Below are 17,485 nucleotides of genomic sequence, written 5' to 3'. Positions count from 1 at the left end.
GGCAGGACACCAAAAAAAAAATGATTTAGTCATTTTCTTTAAAAATTGTTACTTTAAAAGCTAGAAAATCTGCAAAATCCGAGGGTTGTAAAAAGCATGCAAGGCTACACGCCTGCCACCCTGCACTGTAGAAGCCCTGGTTGTGTTCAGAAGTGGCACATTCAGTCTCTGGTCGCTGATGCAGGACGCTGCAGCAATACAATCACAGCTATCCACAGTTACCCCTCACGTGTGCTCAGAAACCAACAGTATTTCTCGGACTTGGGTTTCGCGATGGAAACAATGAGGGATCTTTTAAACTTGATTTTCTCTTCTGAGCCAGAACACCAGTTTTATTCTGATGAGGTTTGATTGGACTTGAGCGTGTTGGGTTTCAATGACTATATGCACTTTGAGGTTAGTAGTTTGATGTATGTTTTTGTAATGCACAGCCCCTTTTACTGCAGCTTTTAATAAATATTTTCCACTAAACCGTAAGATGAATGTATATAGATATATTTAAATTAAAAAAAGTACATTGACGTCTAACTTTGCGAATGTTATTAAGAAAATAAGTGTTATTTATTCATTCTTTACTTCAAAGTCAGTTGATTCAAGGAGACATTTTAGAGATGGATAGAAAGTTGAGCATAGAACTCCAATAAACATCTTCTTCGTCCGTTAGGTCTCTTCTTTAGATATTATGAAAGTCTTCAATCTGTCATAGTTATTAGGTGATCTACATATGTGAGTTAATACTCAAAATAGTTCTTTTTAATTACTCTGGAGAAAATTGTATCCTGAACAGTGTTAATTGTGCTTTGCAGTACGGTGATATGCGGTTGACGTAGACCTCAGAGCATCGTGGTTGAGTTGCCAGCCTCTCCTGGAGGCTGGAAAGAAGAAGAGTCCCAACAGGTGAATAGAAATGTGACGGTCAGCGAACCATTATCATCGAGTAGGACCCCGTAAGACGTCTGCTAGAAAAATATATGCAAATAGACAGAGGGAAATCAAATTTGTCTTTTCACCTTGCTGATCTCCAAATATGTTGCCTCGGTGTAATTTCACACCCTGTTTGAAGAAATTAGTTCAAAAATAACTCTGAATCCATTTGTGGTAAGCATGACATTTTGAATTTTCCACTGAATCCACACTCGTGTCCCATTACGCATCCTGTCATCTCTGACGGGGGAGGAGGGGCACTCTCAGTATCCAGTGGCGGCGCTCTCCATTCGTCACCAGGTCTGCAAAAAGCGAGGGAGATGATGGGAGGATGGATAAACGAAAAAGCGGCTCGGGACGACCGGGCCGGACGCGTAAATCCTGTGCATCGGGAGTGGGGCGAGGAGACGCTTCTGTGTTCTCACAGGAACCAAAGTTTCCAGCGAGCGTGCTTCTTGGAGTCAGCTTTGGACTTGCGTTTCGGGGTGGAGGTGAAGGCCTCCTGGGGGTAAGGCAGGGAGGCGAAGGGGCCGTCCGGCGTAGGGCAAAGCCTCATCATCAGCGGCTGCAGCTTGTCCTCCTGCTGCTTGAAGTCCAGCTCCACACTGCGGCACAGAGACGGGGACACACAATCAGAATATGAAACACTGTTCTGCATGCAGCCATTAACCTCCACCTCATCCAGCTCTTACAATACATGCTGCATTGTGTTGTATTTCAGTAGAAGCTCCTCTGTTTTTCTCATAAATCTCACTCCTTGCTGTGTTAATACGACCCAAACACTTCATATGAGACGCATTAAAGCCCACCGTGCTGTAGTAATCCCTGGAAGACTTTCTTACTGTGAAAAGTTTTCATGATTGAGCACAAGGAATGAATTACTGAGAAATAACAGTATTGTCCTTATATTCACTGCAATAAAATACCGTATTTTCTTTTTTTCAACCAGCCTTTACTTCTCTGAAAAGGCTGCCAACCTGGCTTTTTATTTGAATGGTGGCTTTTATTTGATCAATTTAACCGTGTATATTCTTCCTTCATCGATACTGAAAACCACTGAGGTTTCTTTCCCCTTCACGCTTCTTTTAATCTTAACATGTTTGGACTGCCACACTCTAATCGTATTAAGCATCTACGTTTTGGCCTGATCTCATTGACCCCTGCACTGGCATCTGTCACTGCCCTGCTCAGCCTGGTATAGCGACCTACATTTCCCGCTCACGCCATCTTTATTTCCCAGTAAAACCTCCCAATTCCGACTGTATTTGATTGCATCTGGCGGCCCACTTTGGCTTCCTCCGCGGTTGTTCTTTGCTTTCTCACCGTGACTTCTGAAGCAAGTGTTGTTCCCAGTGAGAAGTGCTGGGTCAGTGAAGGGTGTTGAACCGAAGATCATTTCCTTGGCTTAAACTGAGATCAGGGACCTGGGATTTGATGTGAGCTTTTTAGTTTCGTAGTTTTCAGTTGCTTTGATCACTGCACATGATTACACCATCAGCAAAAGGTGCAAAATTAATTAATTTGTGGATTTATTTATTTATTTATTTTTTTTACACAATCACAAGTCTTTTCTTGTCCGGTGTCCCCAGGGTGCGAGGGGCTTTATCTGGACCAGCCATCATTGTAATCCAACGCCCGCGCACATCTGACTACTAGGTTCTGCTAAGTGAAACTCTGATTACAGCCTCAGCTGTGGGAAGTGTAGAGGGACTTTAATCTGCTGAAGCAGGCTGGTGGGGACTCTCCCGGACAGACTTACATAATAATGCTAGCAGGATCCAGAATGCTGCCGTTTGCCTGTCTGGATGTAGACTTTACCGATTGTGTAGTCGTCCGTCTGCTCTGATTGGAAGACAAAGCATCTGTAATGATTCCCCTTGCTACGTTAGACATCTTTTTTCTTTTCTTTTTTTTTACAGCGACTAGTTCTACATTGAATATAATTGTGTCTCAAAGTACTTCATGTCGGGTATGATTAGTATTACAGGTGAGCCGTTGCTTCTTAAAATATAATTTCTAGGTTATACACATGATGATTCGATGGTGAGACAATTTATAAAAGGGTGTTATCGTAAATGCCTCAGTTTTTATGACATGCGGCAATACCTTTGGGATTGACTAGAGCAGAACAGACGTAAATGTGTCTGACAGTGACTCAAGTGAATATCGAGTGCTGAACCAGACACTCAGCACTTTGCATTTGTTTGACTCAGACCTTTACAAAGGGCCAAGAACACTGCAGCTATTAGCAATAAATCACAGGCTGTTAATTCCACTGGTATCAATCCACTTCACTTTGTGTGAAGTGCGTTACTTTTTTTTGCTCGTGGAGACGGTTGCATGCATGTATCGGCAAATTAGGCCGGGTTGATGTCCAACCTGTAAAATGCAGAGTAACAAAGTGTGTAAACCTCGTGTGGCTCGGTTGATGTCGGGGAGATGAGCATGCGTTCCTTGGAACAACCAAACTAACGCACCTCCATCGAGCGGTTAATGAAACTGACCAATGAATAAGTTACTTGGATGAATTCCTGATTCATTATCTTATCTTATATTTACTGATTGCTTTTATTGTTGCTCTCTTTCTGTTGATTTTATCCGCCTCGCGATATCTATAAAAGCACCTTTTTTTTATTTTTCTTTGGTCCAAGGCCCTCAGCGTCATGATGTATAATAAGCTCATGATGTCCTCTAAAGTCAAACTCAAGCCGCAGCATCAAAGGATTCTGTGATCAATGACCGCGTGTTTAAGTCTAATGAGCGTGTGCAGGTGTCGCACTGTAGGTGTTGCACTATGTGGAATACTTATCTTTAAAAGAAAAAGAAATTATGAACGTGTAGACGCAGGAAGTGACGCAAACATCTCGACCAGGTTTTGGGCATCTTTTGGGGGAAGTGCTGTCGCTTCATGCTGGGTCAGTTTTGTGGGATGTTTCTCATGACTACTTCTCTATGGGCGTTCACCTGAATTCTTCTCCGTCTTAAATTTAGGGATTCTTGAAATCATGACATTAAGTATATCAAGGTGGTCATATAGATAGATAAACAAATACATAAAAACATCTACAACCACCTTTTTTTTTCCATTTATGAAGTAATACTTGTTTAAGATTAAGAAACATATATGAGATAATCCAACACGTTTGGTTCAATCCCGCAGCAGAGATGTGTTTTAAACATCAGCGGCAGCTACAGATCTTGAGTAAATGGCGGTGACCATGGATTATTGATCTGTTACAGATCGATTTATACAACACTGCACATCGCACGTTTTCAATATGCGCTTTGACCTTTGTTGCATGACAATCCCTCCTTCCCTCTCTTCCATGATTATTGTCATTGTTCCATGCTTCACTGCCCAGTCGAACACAAATGTCATGAATTTCAGAGGATTAAAGTTCACGTCTGAGCTCGCATGCAGAAACCCTGTTTGTTCGTCTGTGTCGAGCCTTTATGATCATGTTTGCTTCATCTGACGCTTGTTTACAGAGTGTTCACGCCATTCATCCCACTTAGTACCATGTATGTGTTGTCAGATTATGAGCTGCAATCATTTGAACACGCAACCAGTCTTTTCCAGGCTTGATAAAGCTTTGCAGCTGCATTGTAATCAGACTAAATCCCTAAACACTCTCTTTCTCTCAACGATCCTCAGTGTACATATTTGAACAACCTGTAGGTTCATGATGCTCTGAACGCAACAGTGGTCCCTGGTAGCTGTTTATTTTGTCTTGATTTATTTTGTGTGGCGCTGAATCTGCTCTTTCATTAAATTTGCTCCGTTTCAATCTGCCAGGAGAATCCCACAAAGAGGAAGTAAAGTGGTCTGTGGCTTTGGGACAGCATGGCCAGAAAATGTAATTGAGAAGAGGAAAAAAAAAGAAATCATAGCTTAATTTGGAGAAGAAGAAAAAAAGATAATAATCTCATCTTTGAAACACACTCCAAAGGCCTTTTAATGAAAAATGTATTAGTCTCTACACCCGGCCCAGTTATCAGCATTTCCCTATGAAACTGTCACGAGCCCTGCTGCGTCTCTCCACATTTAGATTATTTTGTTGTTGTTGCCGAAAGTGAATTTTGTTGGCATTTCCCCGTCCCCTCGCCGCCGCTCCCCTGAGCGTGCTGTCGGATCAGAGCAAATTGAAGAACGCACTTTGGACCTCGTCGGTCTTTAACCTCTCTCCCACACTTGTTCTGGCGCTTCCCTTTGTGTCTCCCTCGCTCATGCCCACTCTTTCCCCGTCATGTCACTGCTCTCCAAAAAAAGTGTATATACAGAAAGAAAAATAAAGTGATTCATTGACATACACACCCCTCACCTGCCCTTTACCCTCCTTTAAGCATCTGTGAGTCTTTATCGCTCCACGTCACCTCCATCCTCTCCCCCTCTGCCTTCCTTATCTTCCCCGGGTGCGAGTGTGCTTCTCCCGTCTGTCCCCGCCGTCCCTTCGCACCGTTTTACCAACCGAGGATCACTTTTGTAGCCATGGTAACCAGCTTGCCACCATGTTGGAAAACATCATTTTGATCGCACAGAAAGAGTCTCGTCAGGCGGCAGGACAGCCTCGGCGCTCAGTAATTTCCATATGTTGTAATATAATCGGCTCGTCAGCCTTCGGCGGCGCTTAATTGATTTTCACAGCCTCGTGCGATTTATTGGATATTTTTTTAAATATCTATTCCTTTTTTTTTTTTATATATATAGTATTTGCACTGCACACAACGTTATTCAAAGAGTGTTTTACCATCAGGATAGTGTGTTTAATGATCAGCTGTTGCTGAATTTATCGCAAGACCAAATTGGGTTTATGGGAAATGACTCTGGTCCATTGTGAACAATGACACCCGATGGTGCGGACCTCCGCCTTCCTTAATCACAACCACTTAAATCCATCTCCCTGTTTGATCAGCACATTAGCCCACATAAATGTAGTGTGAGGAAAATTAGATTACAGGGTTCCCGCGTCACGACTTTAACGCCTGTGGTTTTAAAATAAGCGGAATGCATTTCTAATCCCCGGCTCGTTTATCTCTCTCTCTTCCCATCCCGCCTCCCTCTGTGTTTGTCTGCGTTTCTGACTCCTCTCCTGTTTTTCATTCCTCACCACCTTTCTCAGTCAAAATATATATTACATCACCTGGCAAGATGGAATGAACTGCAATAATCTTTTCATCCCTTTCGCACCTATTCTGTTTCAATGTCACGCACGCTGTATTAAGCGGCAAATCCCCAAGTTCACTGCGAGGAGGAGATGACGTATGCCGGAGGAACCGCGAGACGGCGAGCGGAAAAGTGACGGAGGGAGGGATGAAAGAAAAGACAGACCGAGTTTGCGATGGTTCGAAATGAGGAAAGTGGGACCAGACAAGGACAAGAGGCGGTTTGTGTATTCTGTTCGAAGCTCCCGCCTATAGTCCACGGCAGTGTATCGATCCGGGGCTGTTGTTATGCTAAGGATGGGCTCTGTGATGATGCCATATACTCTGGGACAAATTGATTATGCCGAAGAGTGCATGGCTGGCTCCTCTCTGGGCGGCGTTCAAATTATTTATGGGCCCATATGTCCACTCGGGTCATGAAAGCAGCTACATCATAAATACAAGAGGTAGGGATTTAGCCGAGAGCGTTGATGCTCTGCCCGAACCCGATTGAGCCCTTTTTATTGTTTTTAGTTGAGCAAGAAGGCTTTGCACTATAATCATGAACCTAATAGTGATTAGATTTGTTTTCGTTGCTCCTCGAAAATCACGTCACTGACATTTGTTTTCACTGCTTTCACTTACTTTGAAAATTTGAGTTTTAGATCCGGCTAAGGGCCGAGGTCAGACTTTGACAAAAACTACGTGGGTTTGTGTCGGGTCAGTCCGGCTTTTTTGGGCCCCCCGACTATAAAGACATGAACATACAAGACAACCCTAATAGATATGATAGACAGCTATTCTTCCCACGTAAGTGTGTGTTCCTCCAGAGCTCTGCTTCCTATCCTGTGTTCCTCCACTTCCAGAGGTTGTTTTCATGGAGATCCAAGTAATTAGATTGCCATGTAATCCTCCTGCCTGCATGAATACAACTGCTATATTTGAGTCTGTGTCCAATCAACACAATTTACCATGCCGAGTGAGTCTCTTAAAGGAGAACCCGGGTCAATTAAACAGATTTCAAACATCTCATTTCTGCCCTTTTTTTATCGAGTTGAAATGTTGCCAGGCGCCGGCAAGGTTTGTCAAAAACGAGCATTCTGTTTGGTATCGAGTTTACTCTTCCTCCACAGATGAAGCGGTTCAATTGATTGTGGCACCAAATGTGTTTTGATGTTAATATAGCGCCTGCTTGAAGGCAGTTGTCAGTGCGTGTGCGTGATCAGCACCGACCGAGTCTGACCCGACTTCTTCTGTGACGTCATCATACGACATATCGGTTTCCCTCTGGGGATTTTCAAGCGCAGGTAAAAAAAAAACTAGATAAGAAGGATATGTCAGCCAACTCACTGGCACGTATTGTATGTATAATTGGCTCATTCAAATGGGCAGACTTAATCATAGCTTCTATTGCAGCCTATATTTTGCATATTTTAAACCCTTATTGGGAATTCATGTCATGGTGATTATATAAATCAGACACCTTTCCCAACACATCAGTGATGAGTGTAGGGTACACCCTGAGCTGCCAAGATGATCTTGACAAAAAGAACCGTAGAATGGATCGCTCATATGTTATGTTTTTATTTATTTTTAATTTAGAAGTGTTGTCATGCTGCGGTTTGTGCTCACGGATTCAGAAGGATGGTTAGCGAACGTCTCCAGAGTCCGGCACAGCCGGGCAAGCACAGTTGGTCTTTACTCAGGCAGGCAGAGCGGAGATGGGGATTGAGGATCGGTAGAGCAGAGAGAGAAGGGCTCTCTCTCTCTCTCTCTCTCTCTCTCTCCCAGGGCCAAATCACGCAGAGTTACCATTAAACATGCTGCTGACTCATTTATAACACCAGGCGCGCTCCCATCTCCGCAGTATGTCCTGGTGTCATCCATCCTTTTAACCCTGTCCTCAGCCCATTGCCCCTTAATTCACCCATGCCATGTCGTGCTCTTCCAGTGTCCTTCACATCATGTGCCGTAATTCAGCTCCCTTCACGTCATCTTGCTGTCATTGAATCATTGCGAAGGCGCCTGTGTTTTTGGGGGGCGCAGCTGCGATGTGAGCGGTTTGACGACGAGACCCAGCTTCCTCCGCTCATCGGAGGGAACAGAGCTGTGCACCGCTCCTTCATTTCATCAGGAGCTGATTGAAGTTTGGCCAGAGGCTTATCAGTTATTGAGAGCGGTAGATAGAAAAATTATTTTAAAATGCTCTTCAGAGGCGAAAAAGTCGACTGGGTGGAGCAGGAGTGTCCACTAAAACACGTTATATTATTTATCGCTTCTCACCTTCCCACTCTTTAAATATCTTTTCTTTCCCCCCCCCCTTCAACTTTTCTTGTTTGACTGAGCACTTAGAGCACACAAACACGCAAACATGCACATACTGGTTTGTCTCGTGCATTTTTCACTGTGAGCAAAGGGCCCTCATGGGGCCTGCAGACTGTCAGTCTCACTGTGTATCAAAGAGGAAGGCTCAGGCCTGACGGAGGTGTCGGAACCCGCAAGGCTCTATTGAGCGGTCAGGGCCGCCGACGGTGAACTTTGAGCTGATCCCACACAGCTTCATGTCAGGGCTTTAAATAGAGGTTATTTATGATACCATGGTTAAGAGTACACATGCTAAGCATCAGCATATTAGCACTGTCTGTCGCTGTGAGCATGTTATCATGCTGAGAGTAGCACTTAGCTGTGTTGGATTAATCCGTGATTTTCTTTCTTTTAATCTTTAAAATGTCAAAAGATATTGATGAATACCCATCACAAGCCTAAAACGACCACGAGTCACACATTTTACGGGATTACATTTGTAGCAAATCTTCACCTCCTGAGAAGCTGGAACCAGACATTTTTTTGTCAATTGTTTTCTGGATAAACTACTAAAATAATAAAAAAAAAATTGGAGCCAATTAATATTCTGCCGGCCGACTAATCGATGCATCAACTTCCTGTCTCGGCATCATTTCATGTACCTTAAAACATTGACACACAAAGAAACATTTCTAGCAAAGAATCGACACATGCTAACACACACGCGCATACCTTCATGAAGCGAGAACTGTGGACCCTGGTAGACTAATGACTCTGGTAGTCACGTCTATACTGGCTGTCAAATCGATTGAATTACATCTGAAAGTATGCAGAGGCTTATCTGGCTCGGCAACAGCGATGGCATTTCATGACGTGCGGATGGTAATTCATTTCACCTTTGCTCACTCCTTCTATAGCATGTATGCTCTCTGCTTTTCAACCTTGCGCCCTTTTGCCTCTACACACACACTCCAGTGATTGAAGGGGTGTGAGGGGACAATGGCAGAATCAGACAAAGATGTATGAATAGAGAGAGAGTGTGTGTAAGTGTGTGTGTAAATACCACACGCCCCATGTGCAGAGTAACAGCATCCACATTAGTCTTTCATCCCGTGGCCCTTCTCCTCCTCTCCACCGTCCCTCCCCCCCACCCCCCACCTGTTCACTTTCCCTCAAGGAGAAAGGACAGGGCACGTTTGGATCACCGTGTCTTTGAAGAGAAATGGCCACTAACCTGTAAATAATGCATGCGCTGTTCCGGCACGTGTCGCAGTTGGCCGTGTCCTGTCCTGTTCGATAGGTGAGTCTGCGGGGAAGATAAGAGTCGTGAATGAGTAATTACGGGACTTGTTAAGCTGCTCCCTCACACCTTCCTCTCTCATCTTGTTTGTCATCCCTCGTTAGCGGGGCCCAAGTAAATGGAGGTGTCGAGGAGTCACGCTGCCCCTCCTGAGTGGCCTGTGTCCGGCAGCCGGGGCGGAGAGAGCGCAGTGTCGGCCATTAGCCGCGGTTGACTGATTTTGAGGTCAGATAAGGCAACGTGGTACACTGGAGGAGCTTCTGGGCTGCGGTTTTGATCAAGAACTTGTGTCAGGGAGGAAGAGTTTCATAGAAACCTAATTGTTCATCTGTGCTTTGAGCACGGTGCATTAACAAAGCAGTGGCGGTAGATCTACAGCAGATATGCAACACTTATAGTTGTCATGCCACCCCCAGCCGGGTCCCGCCAACATTACCGGGTTGTATTTGAGACATTTTTGACAAGAAAAACGCATTAGCAGTGTTTCCGTTTAATTGCAAGTTTAAATGGTTCTTTCATGTCGGCTCATATTCACCGTGTTTCATTGTGTCTGGAGACGAAAAGACAAGCATTCCCAAGTTCTGTATCCAGGAGGACGCCGACAGCAGAACCAGCTGATTAGTTCCGGGAGTTAAATGTTTGCAGTGTCAGAATTGATTTGGCAAAGGCGTTTCCATAATCCATTTAGTGCATCAACTCCTTTTTCGACAAAGGCTAAAATCACCTCGAGCAAGAGTACAAACTATTCTCTTACAATTGATGATGTTTTATTGAATTTTGCCGTTTCCATGCATCTGATCTAATCCGATGAAAGAGAAAAGCGATGTCTATTAATCAGCCATACGGCTACTCTTTGTGTGGATGTTGACGACTAAAATGCAGCAATAGTTGTTACATTGCCCTTCAATTACATTAAATGTCCTTTTTAAATAATATCACAACTAGGTTAGGCTGCAGCTAATGATTATTTTCATTATTGATTAATCACTTCAAATTTCTTTTATATAAAATGTGAGCCCAGTATGACCTACTCAATCAACTTTTTTTAATATCAAGGCTCTTTACTCACAGCAGAGAAACTTTTGATGAATCCATGCTGGAAAATATAGTGTTGGAAAACACACAGTAACAGTTATTAGCTTTTCTATAACCTTTCATTATGGGAGAAAGATGAAATGGAAATGAGATGGCTCCTCTAAGCAGATACAGTTTGACAGTTTTTGCTTTAGACAGCCGCCCTTTGGCTTCATACAGCCAGCCCGTCTTAATTTTATTGTGATATCGATTCACCGAATTCACATCCAAACCCATCAATATCCTATTATATTATATCCTGTGTGTCCCTGTATCGTTCTATTATCAGTTTCCTCCGAGATAAAAGATGGTCATGAACCAAGTTGCCATTATAGATTCCTGTGTCTCAGGGGGCGACTAAAGACCAGTACTTGGTTACATGCTTCAAAGGCTCAATGGTTTTCTTTATTGGATTAGAGTGTGGAAATGTGCATATTGATTGACAGTGATAGTTTCCTCTTATAATTAATGACATATTACAATGTAAGTACTCTGGACTCACTTCTGCTGTGTTTTTTTTATGGTTATGACCTGCACCGCTGCATCAACAGAAGGCAGTCTTGTATTGCCAGGACAACTGTGCTGCTATTTATTTGTTATCGTCCTTCATCAACTACTTTCCTTGAGTCGCACATATTGATTACCAACATCTGTGAAAACTGACAGATCGATCAATGACAATTTAAATCAATTGATAGGCTAATCAACAACATTGTAGGTGTACTCGACAAAGAATTTATTTGTTCGAGGTCGGCCTTAAATTCAATTTCAGGCGCTCACAGGAAGGCAAAACTGCCGCAACGTGTCTCTCTAGAAACAATGTTCTTGTTGACTATTCTAGGTGGAAACGTCTGGTTTTTAGTGAAACATCTACATAGGTGTATAGAGGCCCATTTCCAGCAACTATCACTCCAGTGTTGTAATGGTACATTGTGTTTGCTCATCGCATAGAAGACTAACGGATGATTAGAAAACCCTTGTGCAATTATGTTAGCAGACCTGAAAACAGTTAGGCTGGTGAGAGAAGCTATACAACTGGCCTTCCTTTGAGCTAGTTGAGTATCTGGATCATCACATTTGTGGGTTTGATTATACTCTCAAAATGGCCAGAAAAAGAGAACTTTCATGTGAAGCTCTCCATTCTATTCTTGTTCTTAGAAATGAAGGCTATTCCATGCGAGAAATTGTGTAACTTTTGAATGGTAGTGTACCTTTCTGTGAGAACCACTGGATTCTTCCCATTGAAGTGAAGGAGCTAACCTGTACAGATAGTTCTGGTCATTCTCGCAGTAGCAGAGACATGTTTCAGTTGTCCCTCAAGGACTTGTGTCACTCTGCCCATGAGGCCAATACAAATTAAACAGCTATCATACGTTTCCTCTCCTCATCTACTCATTTCTGTGCTACATGCTCTGACAAGAATGCGTGAGGTGTTTATCATTATTGTTATTCAAGGCCCTCGCCTAATGAGCTAATGGAGAGAGTCTGAGAAGAGGACGAGTCCAGTGATACGGGGAAGTTTGCAGCTCGGATTAATTTTAATGAACGGACTTGCAATTTAAACGGTGGGTGAGAGTGCCGCAGGGGAGTTCAAGGCTGTCGATGGGATACACGGCCTTTGGAAAAACTCACCCTTATTCTCTTTATTGCTCGACGTCGTGCTGTCTAGATCTGTTTCAATGCCATCTTTGGTCCTTCGCCACCCCTCTCTCACACTTGAGTTGATAAGAGAAAATAAGGCAAGCCTCCCTGGAGAGAGCGAAGCCAGAAGTGCCATTAACAGTGTATTTATCAAGCCTACCCCCCCCTCCCTCTGTGCTACGAGGTGAGCTCTCCCAAAAGGTCACTGAGTGGGTGGGAGTCCAAAGGCATAACAACATGCACACACACACACACATACACACACTGTGTTAATAGACAACTAGCTAACAACAAGTCCCCATGAGTGTGATTAATTGGGTCTGGCCTGCCAACATGGGCTGATGATGCAGCACATTTATTCCTGAGCTCTGTGCTGTCGGACGCAGCCGACGGCGTGCTTTGTGAAGGATGCCACGCAGCTCTGGTGTGTTGTATGCCCCGGGCAGGGCCGCACCTGAGGGATGTATGCGATTGAGTACTCGCATGCATGGTGTGTGTGTGTGTGTGAGGCGAGTCAAATTCCTTTTGTTCCCGCAGAAGCTTGGTAAGAGCTGCTCAAACAATCTATAAAGTTCTAAATAATACAATAACCAGGTGCAGCCTCAGCCTTCTTTGTCACACTCGTATACTTCCTTTCACATGCTTGATTTCTCGCTGAGTAGCAAAGTGGGGGAAGTCTTTTTGGGGGTCCGTAGGCGCTGTTTGTTTACTGCATTGACGAAGTTGGGTGACTTGCATCCCAGGTGAATCATCCGCACAAAAGATACTATTGTAGAAAATATATATATCCTTCGTCAAATGTAAAAGATGCAAGTTTTGCACAAAGCCACGTCAGAGCAAAGATCAACTCTGAATATGTTGGAGTATTTCAGTCCGAAACCCTCAGTCGCAGACACTAAAATTCTGACTCAGCAGTTTCAGGGCGAATTGTGCTTTTTATTAGTCTCAGCACATTAGCCATTGGATTTATGTCTGAGGAGCATGTCGTGAGCACATGCGTAGTGATGAATGCGCACAGGGTTACATTTCCTTTCATGAAAAATGACTGTCGTATAACATAAGCAGTTATATATTGGATAATTTCGCTCAGTTCACCTATAGCCTGAGGGCGCTCCTATTTGTTGTGTCAGTGACATTTATGTAAGGGGAGCATGGAGCTAATGTAGTGTGACTAAAGCAGCATTAGGTGTCTTGCTTGGTTGCAAAAAAAAAAAAAAAGGAAACGTGTACAGGAAGAAGAAAAGTAGCTTTTCAGTTGGGCTCCGATGGATTACAGGAGGCTTACTCTGCTCACTGACTTAAACTCAATGTAGACTTTTGTAATTAAAGTATGGAAAGACAATGTGCTTTTTTCCTTTGTGTTTGTGACCAGACGGCACCATTAAACAGGAGTCACTCATTTTTATTTACGCGTTAAGTCTCTCCTCGCTCCCACCTGCCACTTTAGACACATCTGATGAACCAGATGTGCTTGGCAACACAGAAAAGATGGCTCCCCATGCGGCACCACATGTCCACCTTTTTTATACTCGCGACACAGTTTGGTGACGAGGTACAAGATTGAAATTAGTATTTTTTCTTCTCCTTTTTAGATGGCTTAAAGACCCACTGTTGTAGGATCTGCTCCTCGCTCAAGCCCCGTTGAGTCGGAGTCAAACGTTGTCGTTTGGTCACGTTGATATTGAGAGTTTTCTTTCATCTACTTTAAAGCGTTTGTGTTTGTGAGGATGTTCGCTTGGCAGGCGTGTCTGTGGTTAATTCCCACAGGTTTTTGGGACTCCAGGTTGGTGTAATGTCGATTTTATATGGATTTTCTCGCTCCGTACCTCTGCACAGTGCTGGTCAAACAGATTGGGATCTGAGTGCAGAGCCCCAGCAATTCACTCAACAAATTGGCCATTTTGTTTGCCTCATCCTTTTGGATAGACAATCCTCTTTTTCAGCGGTGTTGATGCTATCTACAGCCCTTTTTGTATATACTCAGTATCCATTGGAGAGTAAATTACTTTTTCACAGGCTATGGCTTTTTCAAAGGCCTTGGACTTACTAGATAAACATGGCGTGTCGCTGGATAAGGCCATTTGTAAAATGTCTAGCTCCGTATTTTGTGTACTTTTCGTAAAAGTCAGAATGATATAAATTTTTTCATCATCATACCAATACTATTCTCATATTTAGACATATTCAGTACCTATTTACTCTTAATGAAACCACTGGGTGCTACACGCCGCTTTAATGCAAATACTGATCACACGCACATGGTTACGGATTCGGTTCCGTTCACAAAATAGTGAGAACTTGTCGGTTTCACATGACTGGTCATCAAACCACCGGGGCCAAATTGGGTGAGATGAATCGTCTGTGAACAAGGTCTGCTGCAGCGCCGTCATATCTGGAGGGAAATCATCGCACAAGGACACCGTGCTGTACTCCCACTGCAGGGCATTCAGGTAAATGCCACATCATCCCGGCAAAAGAAAAAATAAGCTACATCCTTCTCAACTATCTATGTTCATCAGGCACGGTTTTGAGGGGCAGCTGTCCCATATGCAATCTTGTCCTTAAGATCCAGAAATAAAATGACACATCAAGAGGACACTTCTCTTGCTCTGCGCCTCTGATGTTTCCTTGGCTTTGCCCTGTGAACACCAGGCCTTTTTCCCCAAAATATATTTTAAAGATATGTGACGTTTCTTTCTCTTTTTTTGCCAATGTCTGCCTGATGGCACTGTGAAGTAGGGGGGCATTAATTTCAATTCACCGGATCAGTGGCGGCCCTGATGCTGACCTTATTAAGCATATTTGGTATCAACCATTAGCTGACTGATCCACGGTTTCTTAGTCAACGTTAGACAATTCTGTGATCAGTTTAGTCACAGTGGGCAGCCAACTCCAGTTTTTTACTGCTACAACAATCTCTGTTTCAAATGAGTTCTATGCAGTGAGCTGTGCAGATTTTAAAATGAGTAAAAAGAGAACATTGATGCTCGGTTTCGCAGGTACCCCGAGTGAAGTATTAGTAACGGTATCGGGAGAGGAAAAAGCCCAATTTGTGCATCTTTTTTGTGAAGCATTGGCTATGTATGCACCTTCCGCCTAGAAAAAAATCCTCGTTTGTGTAAACATTCCTGGCAAATAAACGTCTGATTCTATAAGTAAGATGTCTTACCCTTCTCTGTGGGCCTCCCCCTTCTCCAGTTCCTGGATGACCCCCAGCAGCACCTTGATGGTCTCTTGGCTGGAGCTGATGAGATTTTCCATGGCCTGGAGCTGTGCTTTAACTTCCCCGTCCTGTTTGATAGGCACTATTTGCTTGCAGGCCTCCTGTGTTTGGCCGGGCGCTGCCCCACGAGCCTCGCCACCTCTACAGGGTGTCAGAGGCTCATCCATGCCCCGTAGAGGCCGGGCAGATAGCTGTCCTGTGTGGCACTGTGCCTGCGTTGTACAGCCTCCGCTGGTACGTGGTAGCGTCTCACTCTGCACCCCGTTGAGCTGCAGGGCTTTCTTCCGCTTGCTACGCACAGACGGACTGTCCAGGCACTCCACCTGCGTGAGGGAGTTCCAGGAGATGGGGCCCGTAACCTTGGAGGCCCTGTCCGGCAGGGTCCGGGACGAGCCCTCCTCCAGATTGAGCAGCTGCCTCTTGGCCGAGCGGTCTGTATCGGCCTCCCTGTGTTGTAATCCTGTCCTGGCTTTGGCTGGGACACTGCAGAGCTGGTACTCAGCCTGTGCTCCGGCTCCGCTTCCTCTCTGTGTGTCTGCAAGGCAGTCTGTGTCTGCAGAGCAACTGAGCTGCAGAGCGTCAGAGCACAGGCCATCAGGTGCAGTGTGCTGCTCCACTGTGGCAATGCACTCATTAGTATGGAGCAGAGCCCTGGTCCTCCGGACTCCACTCCCCCCGCAGGCTCCCTCCTCCTCCTCCTCCTCATCTAAACCCTGCTCAGCAGCCTTGGACTGCTTCACCTCCATGACAAAACCGTTATTCTGACCTCTGTAGGTTTCCACGGCCGCCACGTGCTTAAATGTGTGGCTTTTCTTGCGCTCGAAGGGAAAGGTCTGATAGCGTTTCTTCAGATCGGGCGACGTCTGCACGCCTGTGCTCCTGGTGACGTTGGGGATGGACCGGCGGGCGGGGACGGTCATGTACTTGCGGTACGCCACTTTGTAGGAGATGGGCTTGCCGCCTTTCCCCGCTGCCTGCAACTCCGCCTCCCGTTGCTCGTTCTGTGCTTCGCAGATATCCTTGAAACGCACTTGCAGGGCCTTGTTCCTCTTCCTCACCTGTCGACTGGCTTCCAGGGAATACTTCACCTCCAGCGCCAACGAGGTGGAGGGCACGGGCGCTGCCTCCGAGTCAGTCTCTGAGTTGGTGAGCATGCATTTGCCACCCTCCTTGCTCACCATGTTTCCTGAGAGGCATGGAGAGAAACGCTGTGTTAATCATTGATAATGAATGGCTTACACAAATACCCAGCCTGGCTATTACATCCTACTTGACAGAACCCGCCCGCTCTCTAAGCTCAGGGAGGAGGGAGGAACCTGTGCAGTTATTTAATGAATATTATCAAAAAGTGCTTTTATTAAACATTTGTCATGAAACCTAAAAAAGCATCACAAATGGGAGTTTTAAAGGAGAAGATGTGTCATATATTTTCAGATACATCACCTGATAACTGAGTAAAACAGGGATAATGAATGAGTTAACATTTGAAACTGAAGGTGTGATGTCTTACGTTTACATATGCATGCACAATATATTTATCCTTGAAAGAAAACCATCATTTCCCTTTTAGTACCAGTTGGCAAGCGTCTGTTATGCTTGCCAATCCGTCTGTGTTTATTTACTGAAAGACTGCGAGCGATTTAAGCAAACCCTAAAAATATTCTTAGCAGATTTCCATGGCACATTTTAATCATCGCTGTGAAACCAAAAACTCAATATTAAGCATACTTTTCATTTGTTTATTATTGCCAGCTCTGACTCCCACTTTCTAAGTTGATGAGTGTTTGTGTCTCAGTTTGTAAGGGAGCTATCACACTTACTCTCACACACTCAAATACACTACAGGCTACAACAGTAGCTGTGGATTACTGTAGACG

The 17,485-nt window shown here is 44.4% G+C and overlaps 2 protein-coding genes across 14 annotated transcripts in view; one reads left to right on the top strand and one right to left on the bottom strand.

Annotated features, from left to right (window-relative positions):
• dock1 (dedicator of cytokinesis 1) overlaps positions 1–17,485 on the top strand; it is a 163,002-nt gene that overhangs the window by 71,130 nt on the left and 74,387 nt on the right. The window lies entirely within an intron of this gene.
• Positions 1,346–16,789, bottom strand: insyn2a (inhibitory synaptic factor 2A; the record flags this gene model as incomplete). Its single annotated transcript, XM_079213919.1, has 3 exons — positions 1,346–1,529; positions 9,605–9,676; positions 15,555–16,789. The coding sequence occupies 3 exons, from the start codon at positions 16,787–16,789 to the stop codon at positions 1,346–1,348; spliced, it is 1,491 nt and encodes a 496-aa protein (XP_079070045.1).

Source organism: Taurulus bubalis (genome assembly GCF_910589615.1).
Source record: "Taurulus bubalis genome assembly, chromosome: 2".
Classification (NCBI taxonomy): domain Eukaryota; kingdom Metazoa; phylum Chordata; class Actinopteri; order Perciformes; family Cottidae; genus Taurulus; species Taurulus bubalis.
The sequence above is the reverse complement of the archived record's forward strand: the minus strand, read 5'-3'. Positions and strand labels throughout refer to the sequence as shown.